This window comes from Panthera uncia, assembly GCF_023721935.1.
Source record: "Panthera uncia isolate 11264 chromosome A1 unlocalized genomic scaffold, Puncia_PCG_1.0 HiC_scaffold_16, whole genome shotgun sequence".
NCBI classification, from domain to species: domain Eukaryota; kingdom Metazoa; phylum Chordata; class Mammalia; order Carnivora; family Felidae; genus Panthera; species Panthera uncia.
Window position 1 is genome coordinate 75947467 of NW_026057576.1, and position 26255 is coordinate 75973721.

Genomic DNA, 26255 nt, shown 5'->3' on the forward strand with positions numbered 1-26255 from the left:
CAAAGGAATTGCCAAGGCACTGCTGGGGGGGAGCACCACGTCAGAAACAGTTTGTGGAGTTTCATCTAGGTTTTTAACCAAGATAAATGAGAGCATGTGTCTGCCCAAACACCTGTACACAGCTGCGTGTAGAAGCTTCGTTTACACTTGACAACATCTGGACAAACCCAAACGTTTGGTGCATGGATAGCCCGAGTGTCGCATGTTCCACAGCAGACTACCAGTCGGCACTAAAAACAAGCCACTGACCAACCTCAAAAACATTATGCTAAGTAAGTGAAGGCAGACGCAGGCAGCTACGTGCTCTATGATCCCTTTCCGACAGTTTAGAAAAGGCAAAACTATAGTGAAAGAAATAATTATCAGTGGTTGCAAGGGGCAGGAGGTGAGTGGACATGACTGGCTCCAAAGAACAAGCACAAATATGGGCACCTGGCTGGCCCAGTCGGAGGAGAGTGTGACTCTTGATCTCAGGGTTGTGAGTTCAAGTCCCAACGGGGTGTAGAGATTACTTAAAGAAATTAAAACACAAACAAACAAAGAACAGGCACAAAGAGATGGTTGGGAATGATAAAAATCCTATATAGCACTGGTTATGTGGGCTACACAAATACATATATTTAACCATTTACAACTATATATGTATTCGGCACATACATCTGCAAATGCATGTACATCTACAAAAAGTGAGTCATAGTCAGTTTTACTCTATGTAAATAATACCTCAATAAACCTGAATTTTTTGCAAACCAAAAAGTGCATTTAAGCGTTAATTAGAATTACAAGTGCTGTGACAGAATACATGAAATAAATATGTTTTTATATATTGCGCTTGATTAAATAGGTATATATTTTTGCTTGTATGGTAACATTTAGGGAAATGCAGTTTTAAATCTCGCTATCATAAAATGTTACAATGCAAATTAAACATTTAGATTGTGTTAATTTTTAATGAACATTATATAATAATGGCTTTCTTTTGGCAATGATGTCTTTGGAACAAAAAAAAATAAAGTGGCTTTTATTTTCTTTTTTTGCCTAGTTTGAGCCATATGAAGTAATGAAACTTATTGTTTGTAATATTTCAACCTTTGAGCACATCATTCTTCTCTGATTCCCCTATTAATATTTCATTACAAACTCTAAATATTGCCCATGATTCTATAACATATTTTAATTTTTTTTCAATGTTTGTTTATTTTTGAGAGACAGAGCATGAGCAGGGGAGGGGCAGAGAGAGAGGGAGACACAAAATCTGAAGCAGGCTCTGGGCTCTGAGCCATCAGCACAGAGCCCAACGTGGGGCTCCAACTCACAGACCGTGTGAGATCATGACCTGAGCCGAGTTGGACGCTCAACCAACTGAGCCACCAAGGCGCCCCTTTATAACATATTTTAAATTGTATATGAACAATATTTTAATTAATTGTGTAATTTTGGCCTTTACATGTTTGCAATTCACTTTCCCACTTAAATCTCTTGCTTAGTTCAACCATGTATCAACCTTAGCTTATAATTTGCTTATAAATTGCTTATTGATTTTCTTTTATGTCATATATACATTTGTAAACATTTTCTTCTCAAGTTGAATATATTTTTTTCTTTTAAGGTTGAAATTGAGTGAAATTTAGAAAAGTTTACAGATTTCCCGTTGATTGTTTTTTTCCCCTCCATGTCGAGAAGCAGTTTCTTATTTGAGTAAAACACCTTTCTATAACTGCCCAGTTTTGTTATGGTCTTTTTTGATTAATACGACAGTGTCCAGAGAGGACTAATTACAATGTTGATTATTTTCTGTAGCAGTCCCCTGGTGTTGCCGATTGCCAAGCAAGACAGTATGTTGGAAAAAGACATTATGTTCAAAGATGCAAGAAAAGGTCTATGCAAGCGACAGTCTCAGGACAGCGTCCCTGAAGATGCCACAGTGAACGTCCCCACCAAACCTGAACAGGTAACACGTCTTTACTGTGGGTCTGCTTAGTGCATCATGCTTTAAAATCCAACGTTTCAAAACCAAACACCCACAAATTTCCATTCAAGGAAAAATTCATGACCTAAAGGTTAATACTTGGTTTAAAATTCCCATATACACACTGTCATGGCATTATACTGACCATTAAACATAGCTGCTTTTGTGTTGTAGAAGGATTTAATTTTATACTCTTGACTTCTATACCAGGAACGTGAGCTCAGCCAGTATGCTGATTCCTGAATACTTCCAGTTATGTGTTTGGTCGTCATTTTGATTATTACATGGAGTATGCTTTTTGTTTCCTTCAAAGATCCAACTATTTTATATAATAAGAAGAAAGAAAAATCAACCACTTAGAGTCATTTATGGAAAGTAACTGTGGTGGTGTACTTTGTGTGTGTGTGTGTGTGTGTGTGTGTGTGTCCTGCAGTGCCTAGGTTATGGGCGATCACTTTGATGAGCTGGGAGATATAGAAATTAGTGTATTTTCTGTTACCATTCCTACAGAAATAAATGATTTTTACATGCTTCATGTTTTATAAGTGGCAGAGTAATTTTGTAAATGTCAGAGTAATCCTTGAAACTGTTTTATTTCTCTCTAATTTCGGATAATTTAAAGACATCTTAGCTAGGTTTTCCAAAGGCCATCTTTTCAAAATTTAATTTTAGTTTCATTAATTTTTGTTATGTCAAAATAACTAATAAATGATTTTTGTAATTTTGAGATACTTTAAAAATTATTATTTATTTGCTTTTGAGAGAGAGAGAGAGAGAGAGAGACAACGAGTGAGTGGGGGAGGGGCAGACAGAGAGGGAGACACGGAATTGGAAGCAGGCTCCAGGCTCTGAGATGTCAGCACAGAGCCCGATGCGGGGCTTGAACCCGCGCATGAATGGTGAGATCATGACCTGAGCCGAAGTCAGACACTTAACCAACTGAGCCACCTGGGAGCCCCAATACTTTTAAATTTTAGAAGGTGTATTTGTCAGCTTAGGCTGCCATGACAAAATACTACAAACTGGGTGGCTTAAGCAACAGAAATTTATTTTTCACAGTCCTAGAGACTTGAAGTACAAGATCAAGGTACCAACTGATGAGGTTTCTTCTGATAAAGGTCCTCATCCTGGCTGCTTTCTCCCTGTGTCCTCATCTGGGAGGTGGTGGTGGTGGGGAGGAAAGAGACAGAGAGAAGGAAAGAACTGTCTGGTGTCTCTTATAAGGACACCAATCCTATAGGATCAGGGCCCCACCCCTGTGACCTCATTTAACTTTTATTACCTCCTTAAGACCCCATCGCCAAATGCTCACATTGAGAGCCTCAACATATGAATTTGGAGGAAGGCAATTCAGTTCGTAACAGTAGACAGATTGAATGTTAGGTAAGATTTAAGGCACCGCTGTCATCCCTCCTTGGCCCTGATTCTCTCCAGAGGAAGATCGACGTTACCCACTGGCTGAATTATACTTTCACGTTTCACAGGAGAGCTTCAGAAAAGGCTTGTGGAAGCAAGAGCCTTCTGAATAGCATTTTAAAGGGAAATGTGGAATGTGGAAAATTTCTTTACAAATTGAAACAAAACCACTATATCTCTCCTTCTTGGTTTTTCTAAAATGTAGGTTTTATCAAATGGTAACTGTGTGAATGAATATTCAAGGCTTGATTGAAACTTTTTCGGTTCTGATAATCACCAAAACGAACATGTATTATCTCTGAGAATGGAGAGAGAATTCCTCTTAAGTTCCTTCGAAGTGTGTTATACATTCTTCCTTTTCTTTCCTTTTCATTCTGCCTTTCCCTCCCTTTCTCCTCTCCCTGCCTCCTTCTGTCCTTCTCTAACTTCCTGACTTCCTAACTTTACCCTCTGTCCCTTCTTCTGCTTCCTTCCTTTCTGAATATATTTGTAAAAATTTAGTTCACACTTGAAATTTGGGTCCAATTTTTATTCCACTTAGTGAAGGCACGGTAGCCTGGGAGTGCAGAGAAAGACTGATGCTCTGGTTCAGGTCTGCTGCTTAGACTCTAGGTTCCTTGAGCTCATAAGACCCATCTATAAAATGGGTACATAGTATAGTCCTCACAGGGTTTTTACAGAGCTGACAAAAGAAGAGGGCTATAAAGGTTATAACACAATTACCAAGAACAGAGTAAAAATGCAGTAAGATGGGGGCACCTGGCTGGCTTCGTCAGCTGAGTGTCCACCTCTTGATTTCAGCTCAGGTTGTGATCCCACAGTTCTGGGATTGAGCCCCGCGTAGGGCTCTGTACTGACCACACGGAGCCTGCTTGGGATCCTCTCCCCCACCCCCTCTCTGCCCCTCTCCTGCTCTCTTTCTCTCAAAATAAATAAATAAACATTAAATTTAAAAAATGCAGTAAGATGTATTTATATTTTTATTGTTATTATTTGTATAGATTCACTGTATGTTAGGTTTTGCCAGAATGGCTGAGTTCTCTACCCCTAAATGTATCTGCTCTTAATTGATCTAATTCCAGTCAACACATCCACCACGCTTTATTTTTTTTCAATGCAAATGTAGATTACTTTAGATAATAATAACACAAAATCATACTTTGTATTAACATTTCAGTGCTTAACCATACATTCACCTGCATTATCCTAATCCTCAAAATCCCACCATGGGCAAGTTATTATCCCTTTTCATTACTTAACTTACACTCACGTTACAGATTCAGTTTGAAAATGACCAAATTCCAGAACCTGAAGCAAATTGCCGAGAGTCACAAGTACTTTTTTACTCTGGATCTGGTTCTTCATCGGGGACACCCCCAAGGAGCTCCCCGTTCACCTGGCAGAGCCCTGTCGACTTGCGATGGTTCCATCAATAGGCGAGGGGTCGGCATGCCATGGCTGCCTGTGCGCTACAGGGCTTTTGACGGTTGGCGAGAATTCTCTTTCTGTGGTCCGAGAAATACCCATATTCACATACGCAAAAATGTAAACCCTTGGCCAGGTGAAGCAATAGGAAGTGAAAGAACCTGATACATTTTGTTGTCTTAGAAACATCTAACAGGGGCGCCTGAGTGGCTCAGTCGGTTCAGAGTCTGACTTCAGCTCAAGTTGTGATCTCATAGTTCGTGGGTTCGAGCCCTGCATCAGGCTCTGTGCTGACAGCTCGGAACCTGGAGCCTGGAGCCTGCTTCGGATTCTGTATCTCTCCCTCTCTCTCTGCCCCTCCCCAGCTCATTCACTGTCTCAATCTCTCTCAAAAATGAATAAAAACATTAAGAAAATTAAAAGAAACATCTGACAGAATAGCGAAAACAAGGGGAAATAATTAAAATGCTATCTAGGCACGGTGGTGGGCTTAAGCTTTGGAAAACTTAGTATTTTGTCAGATTATCACCCTTTTCCCTGTTATGACCTCTTGGCCACCTCGTTTTTTTCCTAACTTCCTCTCTCCTCTTCATTCATGAATACTCGGTCCTTTTCCCCTCCTCAAGATCCTGATGGTTTTCTCCCGTTTGTCAAACCACCTCCTCTGTTCCCTGGACTTATGGTTTCTGCACATGTACTGCTAATCTCCCAGGGATGAAAAGTCACAAACAAACGAACAAAACAGGAAAGCTGATGCCACTCCAAGCAGTGTGGATGACCTGGAGTCAGGGAAATCAGAGTCTTTCCCAAACTTAAGTTCCCTTTGGATCTCGAAACATTTCTCAAAGTGTTTCTCTGAAGTTCTTCCTGACCATCTATCCTGAGCTCTATTTACTTTATGTTCTAGATCTCCCCTTTTACACAGATAGATAGGGATATATATCTTCATAGAAATCATAGTGGCCAATCTCAGAGAGGATTTTTTTTTTTTTTTTACGTATTTATCCCACCTCGCTTTTACCTTGTGTTATAATTGTTTGGCAGACTTCGACAGTAGACCTTATCAAGCCTGCCACTGTAACATAAAAATATTCGGAGATGTGTTTTTCTGGTTCTTTCTACTTGCAGCTGCCCCGGTGCCTTTGAAATCTTTATAAAGAATGTGTCCCTCTGATAACCTTGCTTACAATCCATCATCAAAGCCTCCTTCCTGATCATTTTGGGCTCCTGATGTGATGAATGCAAGGAATTCTTCCCTTGATCTGCTCTCACACTGTATTTGTCACATTTCATTACCGCAGACAGGCTCAGGCGTCTCCACATTTTTACTGTCAGCCTAGTACTTTCCCTAACCCTGTGAAACAGCTGTGCCACTGTGGATGGAAATCCACAAAAATACCAATGGATGTCTGCAATAGCTCTTTCGGGCTTGTCAGAACAAATGTCGGGCTTCCGTTCATACTCTGCATGCGCTTTCTAAACATACACCCAGAAGTCCGCATTGAGCTTGTTAGAGCTATGGCTGTAAGAGGAAGTTTCTTATCTTAGAAACGTAAACCATTTCTTCTAAAGAAAAAAAATCTCGCTTTTGATTTGTCTCCTTTTTATGATGGTGTGGGAGTTAAATATGGATGCTACCTTGATGGAGACTTTTGTCTTATTTTTGCATTGTTCAAACTTATTGCAACCCATTATTGTCTTGTATCATATCATGTAGATGCATGAATACGTATATATGTGTGTGTTCGTGTGTGTGTATATAAAGTGTGTCTATATACACACACATACATACCTGTTTTGGGGGGTGAATATCTGTGTCTATGTACATGTGTGCATTATGATACTTTTAGGAAATGATTGCAAAATCACTGGAAAGAAAAGATATGTACATCCATCCCTAAATTGATAATGAAAGTTTTCTTTTATGCATCTCTCTATATAAATACTTTTGCCAGGAGTCTTTATTTCTTGGAAACACATACTTGTCCATTTGTAGTTATTTTCTGAGTTCCTTTCATGTCTAAGGGCAAACACTTGAGCCAGTGACCCTGTAGCCCAGTGCAGGTATCTTTCAGTATAAGCAAACCTTTGATCTTTTGAAATTTGTTTTTTTTTTTTAGTGTTTATTTTTGAGACAGAGAGACAGAGTGTGAGCAGGGAGGTGCAGAGAAAGAGGGAGACACAGAATCTGTGTCTCTGGCTCCAGGCTCTGAGCTGTCTGCACAAAGCCTGACACGGGGCTCAAACCCGTGAACCATGAGATCATGACCTGAGCCGAAGTCGGACGCTTAACCAACTGTGCCACCCAGGCGCCCCTAAACCTTTGATCTTTTGTACATGGGTCCCAGGTAATAAATCCAGTGCAGTTTGGGGGCTCCCCTCCTCTGCCACCCATCCCTGTCCCATGCCCCCCTCTCCTCCTGCACCACCACCTGCCCTGTTTCCTTCCACCTTGCAGCCCACGGGCGCCTTCCAGGGGGCTTTCTGACTTTATGACTCTTACCCCCTCCTCCCCTCTCCCTGCCCGTCCTCTCCCACACCCCATGGGACGGCCTCCCGCAGTTATGTCCTGTTTCAGCTTTGCTGCGCTTTCCTCAGAGAGGACTTCTGAGACCATCCGAGCCAAAGTGCACTTGGTCACTTTTCAGAGCATCCTGTTTTCCCTCCTAGCGCTTTTCCTCGTTGTGATTTCTTACTTACCATCCTCACTTTTCCCCCTGCAAACTGTAAACACTGAGGTAAAAGACCTCATCCCTTATCTCCCTCTTTGTACTAAACCTTGAACAAGGTGCCTGGCTACGGGCCAGGGAGCAAGAAAACGAAAGGCAAACTATTGAATATACGTTGTCAGATTAACTCATTATCTGCTAGACTTTCTCCGCTGTTACCTAATGGTTATTGTTCCGGCTTCCACTTCTGACCGCTCAGCTGTGTGACCCCAGGGAAACCATGTGGCTTCTCTGGGCCTTAAGTTCTACGTCTACCGATTAAGGACCACATCACTGAATTTCAAACTTTTTAAAATTATTATTTCACAGCAGATCCTTCCCCTTAAAGGGATATATGAAAAAGAACTCCAATTTTTAAAGCAGGTGAAAGATGAGTGTCTTTGCTGAGAGCCACAGAGATTGGCCCGGAGCCCTCTACAAATGCCTCCTCCCTCCTCCCTCCAAAGGCAGTCCTCAGGGAAGTTGGCAGAAAGTTTATCTTTGGTGCTCACCGGCCCTCTCTAGATGTTTTACTAACTGTGTAACAATGTACCCCCCACCCCCACTTATCCACAGAGCAGGCACCTTGCTGGGCCTTCATGCAAACTAATTCTCACAGCCTCCAATGAGGGACCCATCATTATCTTTCCTAGTACGAAAGAGGATCGAAAGTGACTTAGTAATGTTAGGGAAGAAAAATGTTCACATTCCCACAACCAGGAAGATACACCACTGAGATTTCAACCCATTCATCCCATTGAATACAAAAATAATCAATGTAAGGGAGCCTGGGTGGCTCAGTTGGTTAAGCATCCAACTCTTGGTTTCAACTCAGGTCACGAGCTCATGATTCGTGAGTCTGAGCCCCACGTCAGGCTCTGCAGAGACAGCAAGGCGCCTGCTTGTGATCCTCTGTCTCTTCTTCTCTCTCTGTCCCTCCCCAGCTTGTGCGTGCTCTCTCTCTCTCTCAAAATAAATAAAAACTTAAGGCAACACACACACACACACACACAGTCGATCTCTTAATGTGCTTCAGTTTCTAGCATTTAAGGTGGGGAAGCTCAAATCAGTATGTAAGGTTTTTACCCAAATGAGCCTGACTGATACGAAATACCGAATCAAACACAGCGTACGTGAAGCACGTTTCTAGTTACTTACCTGGCAGCATTTTCGGATTATGAGACTCTTCAAAGTAGAACTAAGTGTATCATGTTAAAAAACAAAACAAAACACACATAGATATCACACAATCCCAAAACTGATTTTGACAACCCAGAAAATACTGGGGGTTGTGGAACATTATGACTTCTATTTTTGTCAGCAACAAGTACCAGCTTTTGGATGCTGCTCAACTATTTAAGTAAGTATTTGTGAAAGTATCAACGTCTTAAAGCTATGCCTCTAACTAATTAAAATTAACTAGTCAACTAAGTTGAATAAGACTACGTTATATGCACCTTAATTTCAGGTTAATTCTGAAAGGTATTTTGAGGCATATTTCCTTTAAATGCTAGAAAAGCAGAGAAAATAAACCCAAAGTGTTGGCTCTGTTGGGAATATTGGGGGGCAGGGAGAGGCTTGTTCTTGACATTTATGAGGTCTGGAATATTTTACAAATTATTTTTTTTACATTTATTCAGTTTTGAGAGACAGAAAGAGACAGAGCACAAGTGGGGGAGGGGCAGAGAGAGAAGGAGACACAGAATCCGAAGCAGGCTCCAGGCTCTGAGCTGTCAGCACAGAGCCCGACGCGGGGCTCGAACTCACACACCGTGAGATCATGACCCGAGCTGAAGTCGGATGCTTAACCGACTGAGCCACCCAGGCGCCCCACAAATTAATTTTTAATACATTTTTAATACATATTGAAATATGGTATTTGCTATTTTCCCAAATGGTGGTGTCTCAAATACCAGAGCCCACGGCCATGACACCCTCCTAACTGGAAGAAAAAACAAACCACTCTTCTGACCATTTGAGATTCCCAGTAAAGAATTTGAGTTTCCATTATTAATACATTAGGATTATAAGCAGTCTGGGAGGGCAGTGACTTGTAATTGTCAGTGTCATAGACACTGATCAGCAGTAATATTTAATTTCAAATTATGTAACAGTGGTGCGTACGATAATAAAATTTGTAATGCAACTATAAATACAAACTGCAAATGCAAGTAGAGAATGCAAACACGAACACAAATAAGAGAAGTAAACTTGCTGCTGTTAAAAATTCGCTATGGGCACCCACGAGCCCACAGAGGCGTTAATCACAATATTCTTGTTCTTTGGCTCTCCTGTGTTTTGACATAAGAAAACCAAAGCTGTCATAGTAGATTGAGTGTCTAGTTTGCACAACATTATCTTGTGTATGTAAAATTAAACATTGTCCATTCGTGGGGCACCTGGGTGGCTCAGTCACTTGAGGGTCTGACTCTTGATCTCGGCTCAGGTCGCGATCTCACAGTCCTGAGATCAAGCCCTGTGCTGGGCTTCCCACTGAGTGTGGAGCTTGCTCGGGATTCTCTCTCTCTCTCTCTGCCTCTCCGCTGTTCACACAGGCCCCTTCTCCCTATCTCTTAAAGTAAATAAATAAACATTACAAAAAAAATTGTCCATTCTTAACTCGTAAATGATAGATTTACATTTAATCCAAATTCAAATTCATCTCTTTTTTAATTGAAATGTTTCCCAGGTGTTTTTTTTTTTTTTTTAACTCTGTCACTTTCCATGAAATAGAATAGGGAGGCATTTTTTTCTTGATGGCAGAATTATCTTAATCTCACAGCTACTTTCCTTGTAAGTGTAATGTTGAAAAGAATAAAGATCCCAAGCCAAGATTCTGGAGTCTTCTTTCAAAATCTGGCCTCCTCCTACATGCATGCAGAAAGTAAATTCCAGGCACACTGCTTCCTTCACCACGCCAACAAGGGTTATATGAAAATTTTTGCTTTAGCTTTGGAAAACGCTGCAAATATGTGAGCTTTTCAGCTGCTTGTCTTACAGAGGACTCAGGTGTCTACATTTAAAATCAACATGCTGAAATAATTTTGACAGACTAATGCCTTTGCGGGACGTAAGGTTAACACGGGGGGTGTTCGTATCAGTGCGTGTGTGTGAGCATGCATGCACACTCACGGGCACAGGACCGAAATTCTCATCTGAATACGTTTCTCTGTGGCTGTTGAATTTTTTGTTCCTTGGAAGTGAACCATTTCATCTTTTAATAGCGGTTTCAGGCTCACGTGGCCTTTAAACCTTTGACATGTAATTGAAACTGGGACATCCAGCTGTGAAGAAAGTTGATTGGAAAGCAATTAGAATTGATCTCACTTATGTTTTTCCCCAGGTCAAGCTGATGCCTCCTGCTCCCAGTGATGACCTAGCAACTCTCAGTGAGCTGAATGATGGCAGCCTGCTTTATGAAATTCAGAAGCGCTTTGGGAACAATCAGATATATGTAAGTGCCCTTGAAATTGCCTTTTGCACTGCCTTTGTCTTGCTGCCAGTGTTTACCCTTCAGTGCTGCAGATATTGCAGGTAAAGGGCTTAGTGTTGTCTCTGGGCATGCTGACAGCTTAAGGTGGATTTCTCGGAGTTCGGGTTCATTCTGATTGAGTTCCAAGGCAGGTTCAGCAGAGATCCAAATTTCAGAGTTGTTAAGTGAAAGGTAATACCCTGTGGGTAGACAGCTTTCCGGTTGTCAAGTTTGCTGTGGAAGAAGATCTTGCTAGAAACAGAAGGATCTTCAGGTCACTTATCAAAATGCTGTTTGTTTCCTGTGTTCTACATAGCCTGCCCGATCTGGAAAAGAAAGCTGAGGAAGTAGAGTTGACTCCTCAGGTCAGTGTGCGTGAAAAGAGAAACTATTGTCCCTCTCAGTTATCAGGAAACGCTTTGTCTGTAAAGTAAATACTTTATACGCCCATCTCTGATAACAGGATATGAATATATGACACAGTTGACAAACGGCATGGAGAATTAATTTGCTGTGGTTCTGCCCCGGTTTATATGTGTTATTTCTTCCAATGCACAGAACAATTTAGACCCCATGTAATCTCAGTCTCTGGCTCTGTCCGACTCTCTCTGTCCTTGAATTTGTTATGTTCAACTCATAGCAATTCAATCAGAATGTCTGTAGGGAAATCTGATTATGCCCATATCTGCTATCCCTTTTTGATAACCCCCTTTTTCTCCTGGTCTACCGAGAAATTGATTAAGTAATTTTCATCTAAATGTGAAGCCTGAGATTTCCTTACCAGTCATAAATCGCCAGGTGCTGATTAACCTACGCAAATTCAGCACAGCCTCTTAACGCTTGGATGAATTGGCCGCCTCTGCAAATACACGTAAAATTAAATGTTTCTATCAAAATGAAGGGAATTACGTCATTGGCATAAAGTGGGGAAACCTGATGACCTTGGCCCCTGTTACTCTTGTGATTTGTGTATTGTTGTTATTCTGTTCCCTCACCTTTTCTAGCATTGTGCTGATTTCTTCTCTTCTACCACAACTTCCTCCTTTTGACTTCTTAATTATATTGCCAGAAGACCATTGCTTGAACTGTTTTGGATTTCTGTGTTTCCTTCATGCTTCTCAAGTGCCTCTGTCTCCCCGATACCCACTTAGTCTACTTCTTGGCGGTCACCGTTCTCATCAAGTCCACTGTCCTCTCTTCCCCAACCGCCTCCCAGCCGTCCAGAGACAAACTTGTTCCCTCTCCACCTGACCTCACAAGGAGCTAGAGTAATTTTTGTAATGAACCAGTGTAATCTTGAAACCCCCGTTCTTTGACTTCTCTGTGGCTTCTCGTTTTTCATGGGAGGACAGCCACAATCTTCATTCACGATCCGGCCCCCGGACACTAAGCGTTGATGCTCTCGGCCTCCGGCAGCTGCCTTCCTGTCTACACCAGGATTTTTCTCGGCCTGTTTTGCTTTCCCCTAAGTTTCTCTTTCTACCCCATGAAATAAACACTTAGCTTCACAAACTCCCCCTCAAAAGTTCTTCAGTCTTCAAGGAAACCTCCCCAGATAAAGTTGTGATGGATCTTTCTTGTGACTGCTTGTGATTTTATACCTTACCGGTCCCTTGTTTGATCTTTGGGTGCTGTTCGGGGCTCTGGCTCAGTGAGAATAGGACCCATGCTGATTTTACTTACCGTGAGGCCTGGTCAAGCACTTTACAATCGCAAGTGACAGGTATTTCCTGCTGTTTATCAGCTCCTCCCGACACGGGACCCTCTTCTTAGACTCTCTCTGCTCACTGGGTTTCTCTTTCTCTCTGGACCATCAGAATTAATATTCCCTGCTTTGTTCAAGCTCACATAAAATATAAATTTGCCACCGTGTGAGACGTGATTTTCTTCCTTTCCATACCTGAAATATTGAAGAGCTAAATCGTCTGGGATCAATTTTGTGATGAGTGCTCTAAGTTATGTTATTGGAACTCTCCTTTAATGGGTAGACAAGCAATTTCAACATTATTGATTGAATAATAACAAGTGATTTTCAAAGTATCCTGTGAACCATTGGGTGTATGAGCTTTTTATTACCGTTCTGCAGGGAGAGTAAGCATTTAGAACCTCTTTTGGCAATTTGATGGTTTCATTTCCTTCTGTTGAATCTGAAAAGAATCCAGGCTTGTGCTTTGTATGTCTTTGTCTTTTCCAATGTTACATTTACAGGAATTCATTTTTATTACGTTTTACAAAAGTATCAGTCCATGATGAATTGGAAATGGAAGTTTCCTTGCCACAAATACAGAAACCCTGGTTTCAGCGGATGTTGTATTCAGAGTTGGTCATGTGACCTCCCCCCCCCCCCCCCCCCCCCCCCCCCCCCCCCCCCGCACACCCCCCCACCACGCTCCCTGCATGCCTCCCCCCTCCCTGCCCCTTTTATTCCTCCTCCAGCTTTCAGCCCAAAGTGCCTAGTTTCGGTGTTGGTACTAGTCTTTCTTCCATGTCCCAAGTCACGTTTTCAATGCAAATCTTAGCAACCTTCCTTTCAAAATATATGCAGAATGGACCCCCACTGCTACCACTGGCCCATCAGTGCCAACATAACACATGTCAGCAGAATTAATTGTTTAACCAGGAGTTTCCTCTTTTTGCTGTAGTCTGACTGGTTATATAAGGTGATCTTTCAAAACAATCTGTAGGTTTCTCTTTTCTTCTTTCTTTCTTTCTTTCTTTCTTTCTTTCTTTCTTTTTTTCTCTCTTTCTTTGTCTTTTGTGTGTGTGTGTGTGTGAATGTGTGTGCCAAAACCCAGGAGCAAACGTAACTGACTCTTTTAACTAAGTGCATGGCATTCCATTTGGATATCAGATTGGGAAGTTTCCATATAGCCCGTAGCAGTAGGACGTGCCCAAACCACCAAACAAAATTAATTGCAAGAGATGAGGTGTTTGCTTGCTAGGAAATGCAGAGAATAAAGGCATTTCATTCTCTGAATGATTACGGTCAACTGGAACAGAGAGAATAGACTGTGCAATCATATTTCTTTGTGGATGGCAGATAAACATGGAAGAAATATTCTCTTTATTCTTTTTATAAACACACTGGTAGGACTCAAGACTCATAATGAAAGAACCCCACAAAATAAACACAGGCTCCTATAATATCTGGTTAGCCAGGTAGGCGGCCTGGCTCACCTGAGCCACTGACTGAACATTCCCCTCTAGGCAACCCCGTGGGATGTAGCAGGTTTTTTTTTGTTAAGAGCAGCTCAAGAGGCTAGCTTGTGTCAGAAGTTGAAGTCTGTCTAGCTTGGAGAACATTGGAAATTCTGTAGACAGACTCGTTTTCCCCAAGCTGGCACTGCCCCCTAGCCTATATCTGAAGCCTCACCCACCATATGCAGTACCTACCGTGTCGTTCCATGTCCCTCCACTCAATCTATTATAGACCCTTGTGAACACTTAATAGAAGTGACCTATTTATTTTTTTATTATTTTAATGTTTTATTTATTTTTGAGACAGACAGAGACAGAGCATGAGCCAGGGGAAGGGCAGAGAGAGAGGGAGACACAGAATCTGAAGCAGGAACCAGACTCTGAGCTGTCAGCACAGAGCCCGACGCGGGACTCGAACCCACAAACCATGAGATCATGACCTGAGCCGAAGTTGGACGCTTATCCAACTGAGCCACTCAGGTGCACTAGAAGTGAGCTATTAAAAAAAAAAAGTAAGGGACACCTGTGTGGCTCAGTAGGTTGAGCATCCGACTCTCGATTTCAGCTCAGGCCGTGATCCCAAGGTTATGGGATCAAGCCCCTGTTGGGCTCTGTGCTGAGCCTGGACCCTGCTTTAGATTCTCTCTTCTCTTCTCCCTCTGCCCCTCTCCCCTGCTCACATTCTTTCTCTTAAAAAAAAAAAAGTGATATTTTAGAAAGGTGAGGTAAAGGAAATCTGTAGGTTTCTAAATTAAAAAAAACATTTTATAACGTTCCCTTCCATCAACAGAGCCTCTTGAGAATATGGCATAGGTTTATACAAGCTCATACTCTGGGAATCTATCGCTGACATTCAGATCACATTTTTCTGAACAATGTTTTTGTTTATCACAAAATATATTTGCAAAGGCAGTCTCAAATGCTTTCAATAATCAGACCAAAGTAAAAATTATATATCAACAGAAAAATGCAACTTAGAAGTGTTTTGATTTTTTTTTAGTTCCTCATTTTTCCTTCCCTAGCACATTTCCCAATTCTCCCTCGATCTCTTATTCTTCATTTTTCTGAGCAATTTTCAGATACTTCACTGTAAAGCTTCCCCTTTGGGGCAATCATTGCCCTTTTCTTTTCTCCTGTACGTGGCTGTAACACAGTGGCCAAACCTTCTAAGTCAATGTTGGATTGCATCACAGCACGTAGAGAGAATAGGGCACAACTTGTGACGGGTGTATGGCATCATGAATTTTCAGCTGGTGAACAGGCTCAAGTAACCAGCAGCTTCATAAAGAAATGAAATATAAGCAGCACCTTCCCCAGTTGACCCTAATCATTAAAAAGGTTTTAGTGTGTATCAGGGCTCCTGGGTGGCTCAGTTGGTTAAGCGTCTGACATCGGCTCAAGTCATGATCTCACGGTTTGTGAGTTCGAGCCCCTCGTCGGGCTCTGTGCTGACAGCTCGGAGCCTGGAGCCTGCTTCAGATTCTGTGTCTCCCTCTGTCTCTCTTCCCCTCCCCCGCTCACGCTCTGTCTCTCTCTCTCAAGAGTAAATAAACGTTAAAAAAATTAAAAAAAAAAAGATTTCGGCGTATATGTAGCTACAGATTCATTTTGTATTTTTTTTCTCTCTTTCTCTAAAGGGAATCATCCAGGGTGTTCTCTTCTGCCTCTGTCAACTTTCATTCATTGTTATATTTCCGATAATCATCTATCTTGTTGCTGGCAGCAATAGCTACCCATTTTTCTGTAAAATAAGCTGCTGTATGAATATATCCTAATTTATGTATTTACTCTACGGTTGAGGAACCCTTGAGTTGTCTCCACTTTTTGGTTTCGAAATATACCATTACAATTATGTGACTTGGGTGGATCATACTGTTAGAAACCATCCTGATGCCCTTTTTGGCAATGTGCGAATATGAGTACGTATTTCTATGGGGGCCACGTAGAGCTTTGTTCGCAGGGCGTTAACCCAGCACGGGAATGGCAGCATCACAGGGACATTCATCCTCGTAGACACACCCAAATACTTTTTCAGAGTGCTTACCCACCACACAGCTCAGGATTCCACACCCTGCCCACCCACAGCATACTCAGTCTTATCTGTTGTACTGTTAGTTTTTACGGATTCCGGCCATCTTGGCAGGTGTCTGCTATCTCATTGTGGTTTGAGCTCACATCTTCCCACTCCCTGATGATGGTGACCTGTAGGTGTGTGTTGCTCACTTGGCCATTTTGGCTCAGGACATGACCGTTCAGTTATACTGGCATTTAAAAATGAATGGGTCGTGTTACTTTTCCTTATCAATATGTAGGAATTTGTATACATTCAGAATATTCTTTCTCTGTTAGATGTACATGTTGTGAGCATTTTCTCCCAGTTGGCGGCTTCCATTTTCGTCTGCGAATAGGTCTGTAGAATAGGTGTGTAGAATAGAAGTTTGCAATTTTCACAAAATTCTTTACGTTGAGTGTTTTTTGTGTCCCACTTAAGAAAATTTGGCCTTGGTCATAAAATTTGGCTGAGGCTAGTTTCCTGTATTTCTTATGGCAGTTTGATTGTTTTAACTTTAACATTTAAGGTATGTTACTAGGGTGGAAGTGATTTCACAGTGGTGCAAGAGAAGTGTCCAGAGTAGTGTTTCCCCACTGCCATAACAAGATGACCATGGGAGGAGAATCCATATTCTGTTGTATGGATGGATCCATTTGTGTCTAAACCAGGACTGAAAGATCTTAATCACTATGGCAGTATGATAGATCTTAACACATGGAATTCTTCTATATATCATGGAAGGTTAATATCCCTCTTTTGGTTGTGTTTCATTTCTCTGGAACATTTTTAAATTTTTGGTGTAGAACTCTTGACCCTTTATATTATCTGTTTCTGGGCATTTTTCAAGTTTTGATGCTATAATGCTATAATGCTATAATAAATGTTATTTTCTTATTGAAAATAACAAGGGAATTTCATTTTCTTATTGTTTATGACAAATATGGAGATATAATTCAATTGTAATATGCATATTTTATCTGCCAATCTTGCTAAATTCATATGTAAACATGGATTTATATGGAGATTCTTTGGGATTTTCAGCACATACCGTTATATGGTATGTAGATAATGGTTTTTATTTTTTTCTTTTAAATCTTGATAGCGTCCTTACTTTCTTTTCTTATTTTATTTCATCGGATGGTACTCTTAATAGAAAGATGACTGGAAGTAACAACATTAGGCATCCCTACCTCGTTTTGGATCCCAGGGCAAAGCTTTCAATGTTTTATCATTAAGCACGTTGTTTGCAGTAACCCTGCCATAGATCTAGTTGAATGTTATTTGATTAACTTCCTTATATTAATACTTTTCAAAGTTATTATTATTTTCAGTCAGGAGTGGGCATCAAATACTATTAAATGTTTTCTGACATTTATTGAGATGATCATATGGCTTTTATTCTTTACTCTTTAGTATTGGAAAATTTTTTTTAGTATGTATTATTTTTTAAGAAAGAGACAGAGAATAAGCAGGGGAGGGTCAGAGAGAGAGGGAGACACAGAATCTGAAGCAAGCTCCAGGCTCCAAGCTGTCAGCACAGAGCCCGATGCAAGGCTCAAACTCAGACTGTGAGATCATGACCCGAGCTGAATTCAGCTGCCCAACTGACTGAGCCACCCAGGCATCCCTACTCTTTAGCATTATAAATTGTAACAGTTGGTTTTCTAATATGAAGCCAACCTTGCATTACTAGAATAAAGCCTACTTGGTTGAAACAGATTATCTGCTGAATGTATTACTGGATTTAAATTGTCAATATTTTGTTCACGATTTTTGCACGTACTTAACGAAAGAGAGAAACCTATAACTTTTCTTTCTTTGAATATACGAGTTAGGTGTGTAATACCAAGTTTATGCAGGCCTCTTAAAATGTAACGGCGTTCCTTTTCTGTTATATTCTAAAATAATTTGTGGGGGTGCCTGGGTGGCGCAGTCGGTTAAGCGTCCGACTTCAGCCAGGTCACGATCTCGCAGTCCGTGAGTTCGAGCCCCGCGTCGGGCTCTGGGCTGATGGCTCGGAGCCTGGAGCCTGTTTCCGATTCTGTGTCTCCCTCTCTCTCTGCCCCTCCCCCGTTCATGCTTTGTCTCTCTCTGTCCCAAAAATAAATAAAAAACATTGAAAAAAAAATTAAAAAAAAAAATAAAATAATTTGTGTAACATTTATCTTGTTCATTGATGTTGGGAAGAATTCACCAGTGAAGTTTAAATTTTCTTGGTGCAAAGGTTTCTTAGAGATTCAAAGTTCTTTTTCAGAAAAACAAAGTCGTGAGACATTCTGTATCTTCTTGTGTTCGTTTTGGTAAGATGGTGGATTGTTGTCACATTATTACATTATCTAAATATCCAACCACAGTGACTAAAGTATGATTCCTAATATCTCTTCATCTGTTTTCATGTCTATACTGTCTGTAGTAATGTCATATTTTGGATACTAGTAGCTTATGCATTTTCTCTTGTTTCCAAAGTCTTGTTAGGGTACTCACCATTTCATTACATTGTTCAAAAGGCCACCTTCTGACTTTTGTTTCTATTCTTTTAATTTCTACTGTTATACTGATTATTTATTTCTGTATAATTTGATGTGATCGGATGTGCTCCTTGAAAAGGACAATTAGATCATTAATTACCAGCTTTTCTTCTTTTCTAGCATTATAAATATCATATCAGGCAATAATTTCCATACTAAATATACCTTCAGTTGCATCTCACAAATTAGGAGATAACCAAAATATTTTCTCATTTTTGTTGTAGCTCCTTTTTAGGCTCATAGGTTATTTGCAGATGTATTGTATAATTCCTAGACATTTTGTAATTTTCTAGATATCGGTTGATAATCTCTGTCTTATTTCTGCCATAATCACACTCTGTGTGATTCAAGTCCTTTAAATACAATGGAACTGGTCTGTGATCAATTTCAAAGAATGTATATTCTGCAGTTGTTTGCTAACAGTGTTGTGTATAAGTCAGTCAATGTGGTAATTATTTCAACATTCTGTCTGCTTATTCCATGAGTTACTAAACCAAATTGTTACAAATCCCCACTACTGTGTTGAATTTTTCTCCTTACAGCTGTTTTTGCTTCATGCATTTTGTGCTAAATTTTAGTCTCATAGAAATTTTAAATTGCCATATATTCCTGATTGGTTTAACATGTTATCATTGTGCAATGTCCCTTTTCATCACTTTTATTTATTTTTTCATGAATTGAGTATTGCTAAATCACATTTTTGTTATTATTGTTTGCAGGTGTATCTTGTTTTATCTTTTTACTTTCTAATTTTCTTAATCTATATATTTAAAGTACTTTAATCCAGTTCATAATCTTTGTCGTTTAATTAGAGTATTCAGTAGTTTTGCATTTGATGTAATTACTGATGTTTTGGGGTTTAAATCTGTCATTTTATTATTTGGTTTCTATTTATTCCATCTGTTCTTTGTGCCTTTATATCTCATTACTTGTCCTTTTTTAATCGCAAAAGTATTTATATTTGCTTTTTTGTACTTTAAATTTGCGTTATGCATCTTATTATTGTTCTGCAGCAGCATAGAACTCATTACTTTATTACCTTCAGCATTTTTTGCCATGTGTTTTAATGTTATATTTTTTATTCACTCTGATTCTCACAAAGCCCCTTTAAGAAAAGAAATTCTTAGAATCCAGTTATTTGAGTTGTTATGTGGTCGGTGGAACAAGCCTATCAATTTTATTTTATTTGAATTATATTTTTGTGTTTCTTTATTTACAAACTCTCCATAGGATCACAAAATGTTAAAATACGGCTTTTATTTGTTCTCTGTATTTTGCACAATGATTAAAAAATTCTATAATTTTTAATTTTAAGTGTCCTATTTATATAGTCCACTGACCACTTGTATCCTTTTCTATTAACAGACTTTTATTGGAGACATCCTCTTGCTTGTTAACCCATTCAAAGAGCTTCCAATTTATTCCACCATGGTGAGTATAAAATTTTGGATGCCATTTAATAATGTAGGGTAACACCCACTAGACGTACCTATCCGTATCAAATGATCGATTGAGAAGAAACCTGCAAACAATAAGTAAAGTCAGAAACTTCTCAGAAAACTCTAAACTGAATATTTGCATAATAGTGACTTTAATCTGTCCTGAGACAAAAATGGAATGGGATGTTATTTTTATCAAAAGATTCCTTTGCACTTATAATGTGTAATTTTCCTATAATTGTAGTCACTAGACAGACTTCTAAAATTAAATAATGCGTTACTCTGTTTTCCATTCCTTCCTGACTAATTCAAGGTCAGTTGGTGTAAAGTATTTATTTTAGCATCATGACCTCTTTCAGAAAAGTTCTATGATGTTAGAACCATGAGAATAAGAAAGGATATTATTGCATTTATACATTTTTCCAAATGACTTTCCACTTTAAATTATGAGACTTTCAAAATTAAAAGAGCAATTGCTTTTGGAAAATTATTCCAGGCAACTGAAAACAGTATGATTTTTGAGTAGTAAGAGATCAAAAATATCATTGTGCAAGCGCTCTCTCTCTCTCTCTCTCTCTTTTGTTCACAAGGCTGTTTCCACTTAAAGCAGAATCCCTCGTAGGGAGCAGGAACATAACAAACAGGAGAGAGGAGTAGACACAGGTTCTTGAAACAGGGACATGCTCAGAGAAGTTGGAGAGGGAGGTGGCAAGAGGAAGTGTAGAGAAGAGGGAGAGGGAGAGGGGAAGGGATAGAGACATCACCTTCTTGAAGCTCCCAAGGAATCATTGAAGAATTCTTACAGAAACACCTCCTGAGAAAGAGTGCACCCTAACTACTCCAACCTCCACCCTTCTTCCCAAAGTCCCTTCCACTGTTGCTTTGAAACCACTGCCCCTTGCCTACTGTCCTTATTCCACTCGGCCCAATCCCAGCCTTAACCCTGGGCAGTCTGACTGTGTGGGCGCATGATAGCCCAGGACAAGAGGGATCAGCAGTTCTGCCAGAGAAGAAACATTAACCTGTGATTATTAGATAGACATATGGACTACTCATATTTTTATTTCTTTTGACGTCAGTTTTTAGTAATTTTGTTTTTCAAGGATTCTGTTTCTTACATTTAATCTTCAAAAGTCTTTGGCATATAATTATTCATGATCCTATTTTTTTAATGTGTGTAGAATTTGAGTGATTTACTTTTATTCCATATGTTGGTAATTTGGGCCTTCTCTGACTTTTTAAAATCCATTTGCTAGGAATTTATTGATTGTATTACTCTTTTCAAAGAAAAGCATCTCTTGACTTTTAATTTTTTTCTAGTGTATATTTATTCTCTATATAATTGATTTCTGCTTCTTTATTTTTGTTGTCTCCTTTCTAAGTTCTTGGAGTTTAATTTGGATAGTTGTTTTAAGTTATAACATTATATTTTGACCTTTTGCCTTTTATAAGTATTTGGGGCTTTTTATTTTGCCTTACACAAGCTTTACAGAATTCTTCATCTTTGGTATTTCATAAGTTCATTATTATTCAATTTAAGAGAGAGAGAGAGAGAGAACCCCTGCTATTTAAAGTTGACACTTAGTGTGTTGTTCCTGGCTTATATTTATGTTTTTACATTTGATCTTAGACTCAGTAAGAATCTTCTGGTGAGACAAAAGCTAGTTTTAACTAATTGAATAAAATATATACATATAGGGGCGCCTGGGTGGCTCAGTCGGTTAAGCGTCCAACTTCAGCTCAGGTCACGATCTCGCACTCCGTGAGTTCGAGCCCCGTGTCGGGCTCTGGGCTGATGGCTCAGAGCCTGGAGCCTGTTTCCGATTCTGTGTCTCCCTCTCTCTCTGCCCCTCCTGCATTCATGCTCTGTCTCTCTCTGTCTCAAAAATAAAAAATAAAAAAAACGTTAAAAAAAAATTAAAAAAAAAATATATATATATACATATATATATTTTATTTAAATGCTTCTATAGACCTAGAGGTCAAATTGTAAGTATTAGGGAAAATTTAACATAATAAATTATTTTAGTATGGCATTACTTATCATGTTATAATATATAGTGTATCTCAAATGAAACAAACCTGTGACTGTGGTTTGTTTGTTTTTAGGGTGTTAATAGTGTGGCAGTTTTACACCCTCAAATATCATGCTGTATTTTCAGTTCTTTCAGAAATACACATTAATAGAGAAAGGAGAGACACATCAAGAAACATATTTCTATATTGTTGTAGGAACAAGATATGATATATTGAGATTTTTGCAGGAACAGTTCATTAAAACTTAAAATGGTGAATGCAACATATAACTTGTATGTATTATCCTTTATATCTATCATTTCCAACAGACGCTGGCATAGAAAGTAAGAGGAAAATAAATATGTTTAGGTAAAATATGCACTGATAAAAAGCTTGAGGAAAAAATAAAGAGAAGGGCATCTGTTGGAGACACAGGTTTTTAATTTGTGGGTCTAGGAGGATGCATAACAAAAAAGAACATGAAAGAAAAGAAAAATTTTTGAGGAAAAACCAGATTCAGGTGAATATGTGAAGTTTTTGGAGGTTAAATTGAAATAATGTTGAGATTTGACATCGGATGCAAGATTAGGAATAATTCACATGAGTATTTCATTTTGTAAGATTTCTAAGACTCACACCACATTTAAGAATGAGGTGGAGGGGCACCTGGGTGGCTCAGTTGGTTAAGCAACTCTTGATTTTGGCTCAGGTTATAACCTCATGGTTTGTGAGTTTGAGCCCCGTGGCAAGCTCTCTGACCATGAGGAACCTGCTTGGGATTCTCTCTTTCCCTTCCTCTCTGATCCTCCCCTGCTTGTGCTCTCTCCCTCTCTCTCAAAATGATAAACATTTTTAAAAAGGAATGAAGTAGAAAAATAATAGAAGGCAATGAAGAAGGAGGAGAGTTAAAGGGGGAGGAGGAACAGGAGGGAGGAGGGATGGAGAGACAACAGTGACGAGACAGATGGCGGCCACTAAAGAACCAGATCTAACACATTGTCGAGGTAGTAATCAGAAAGGATGAACATCTTGGTGTTTGTATCATTGCGGAAACCAGCGAACAAGTGAACGTCCTGAGGGGGAACACGTCAGCAACAGATACACAATTATCCCCTCAAGCAACAACATCAGGCTTTTCTCAGGTATTCCTCACCATTACCTTTACCATGGACTTCATAAACCAAAGATCTATCACCTGGACATCTCCCGTGTACGAAATGATGATACCATTCCAGATAAACTACCTGGAGATTATCTCTCAAAATTATGGTTTTGCGTACACGAGGGCACAAAAATGATCGTACCCGTTTTCTTTTCAGCTGCTACTGGCAGTGAGATTAAGCTGTCCCGCTGTGTAAAGTGGCATTAGTGTGGGATGCCTGGCTTAGGGCTTCATTAGCTTTCAGATTCTGATTACCGTTGGTCTCCTAATATTCCCATTGCATGTTCGAGTTTGGCGCGGAGCTGGAGGGACTGAGCAGAGCTCATTGGCTCTGGATGAGTGGGGCTGGAAAGAGACCTGGTGCTGTCTAGGGCTCATCACGTGGCAGGCCTGCTGCAAAAGTCATCACATATGTCGTCACATAATCACAAAAGACAACGCAATCAGTATAAGAATTATTATTTCCATTTGGAGGTGATAAAAGCCTCATGTGGATTTAGCAAATTTTCTAAAGCCTTCCACGATGGTAGGGACAGAATTTAAATCCACGTCACCTAACCCCAGAGCAAAATGCGTGACAGACTCTTCTCTCAGCACAAATGCCAAGCCCTCAGGCAATTTTGTAATTATTATATGTGCTCCTTTGTAAAACACCTTTTTTTCAGAATATGTCATCTATATATAGATATGTAGACAATGAGTAGGTAACCCACTCACACAAGTAGAGTGACCTATTCATACCATACTGTGACGCCGAGAGCCCCTGTGAGTCACGCTGTTGACGTCAGGAAGGTTCCACGGACAGCTGGGGGGCCTGGGCCTGGCCCTTTCATCTGCTGTGGGACTGCGTGGTTGGCTTCAAACATCCGAATGGGGCAGGATTCTGCAGTCTCCCAGCAGTTTATTGAGAGGGGTCGTGTGTGGTGGAAAGAGGGAGGGAAGCTTCTTTAAAAAAGAAAGACCTTATTTATTGGAACTAGAGAGTCCAGCACAGGGAGGTACCCATGAGTGAGGCTGACGTGATGCCATGTCCCCCATGAGCTACAACAGAGCACTTAAAATTTCCGCCGACCAGAATCCTCTGGTTTCCAGATGATGCAGACGGGGAGAGAATGAGGTGAAGCGGAGAGAGAAGGCACGCGCGAAAGAGAGTGGCTGACGCTGATGATATTTGCTGGACCACATGAGAATACACAATAATGTTAATAATGCTGAAGGCAATGGTAGCCAATCTAAAGGTTACATGGCTTGTCAGAAAACGAGAACCGTGTCAGTGAAAATCTTCAAGCTTCACTAGGAAAAAATAGAATTAATTATTATCTATTTAATATTATTATTAAATTATTGGCATTATTATTATTGACATTATTATTTTGTACTGACATTACATATAAAGCATAGAATCAGCATCAAGCTAAGTCTTACCAGGTGGTAGCGGTGGAGTATTCTACAATGTAAACTCTAACACTGCATGGAAAGGAGAAGGCTTATAAGAAAAGAGATCTGAGAAAGGTTATTAGTTAATCATGAAAAAACTTAGATACCCAAGATCCATTACGCCTTTAATGCCTGGTAAAACTTTGCCTAAATAGAAGATGTGACACTAAGTAGTTTGAAGAAATGGCGTAGGAGTCATATATGCTCCTGGCTCTCTTCTGTCTGGCCATGTTTGTAACATTTAATGAAATTCTCAGCAAGATTTTACAGATTGAGTTTGGAAGCATTCTGTTAGAGTTTGATCAAGCCAATGTTGGACTTGGGATGTGAAATGGTGTTAGTACAAATGTTCAAAAAGAACAGATATTTGTCCTACAAGAAAACACAGCTAGGCTAATACTCCCTGGTCAGTTTATGAGTTTTAGTGTATACATCGCTATCATCAACTATTTTGATAGCCATTTGAAATTCTGGAATAACCAAAAATACAAAAATTTCAAAACTGTTTCAAATAAAGAAGTCGTATTTGTTCAAATGCTCTCCTGAGATTGGGATGCAGCTATAAAGAAGTGGTAAGAACACATCGTGCCTTGGTTTAACTGTAACGTTTATTTTCTGTGCAGTACAGAAAATAAAGCTATGTTTTAATTATATGGTGTCTTAGATCAGATGGTGTGGTGTGCTATCAACAGAGGCAAATTCCTTTTCATGAGCAATGACAACCACTTCCCTGAAACTATTATCCTTTCATCTAATCTTTATACGTAAACACATATAATCACCCCCTCTTATCTGAGCTTTCACTTTCCATGGTCTCACTTACCCACGGTCAGCCAGGGACTGATCTTCCTTCTAATGTAGCATCAGAAAGTCAGTAGTGGCCTTGGGCGCCCGGGTGGCTCAGTCGGTTGGGCGTCCGACTTGGGCTCAGGTCACGATCTCGCAGTTCCTGGGTTCGAGCCCCACGTCAGGCTCTGTGCTGACAGCTCAGAGGTTGGAGCCTGCTTCCCATTCTGTGTCTCCCTCTCTCTCTGCTCCTCCCCCACTCATGCTCTGTCTCTCTCTCTTTCTCCTTCAAAAGTAAATAAAAACATATTAAAAAATTAAAAAAAAAAAAAAGAAAGTCAGTAGTGGCCTCATGCTACATCACGTGCCTGCGATACTCACTGCAGTTTGTCTCATCACATAGGCATTTGATCATCTCTCATCATCGCAAGAAGAAGCGTGAGTACAAGATAAGAAGTTATTTTGAGAGAGGGACCATACTCATACAACATTTATTTATTTATTTATTTATTTATTTATTTATTTAAAATTTTTAAATGTTTATTTTGAGAGAGAGAGAGAGAGAGAGAGCAGGAGTGGGAGAGGGGCAGAGAGGGAGACACAGAACCCAGAACAGGCTCCAGGCTCTGAGATGTCAGCACAGAGC

The 26255-nt window shown here is 40.0% G+C and overlaps 1 protein-coding gene across 1 annotated transcript in view; it reads left to right on the plus strand.

Moving 5' to 3' along the window:
* Positions 1 to 26255, plus strand: part of MYO16 (myosin XVI) — a 458605-nt gene that overhangs the window by 136450 nt on the left and 295900 nt on the right. Inside the window, exons 9-11 of the mRNA XM_049647209.1 lie at positions 1801 to 1951; positions 10862 to 10972; positions 20135 to 20200. Coding sequence (XP_049503166.1) covers positions 1801 to 1951; positions 10862 to 10972; positions 20135 to 20200 — 328 coding nt within the window. The remainder of the gene's footprint in view (positions 1 to 1800; positions 1952 to 10861; positions 10973 to 20134; positions 20201 to 26255) is intronic.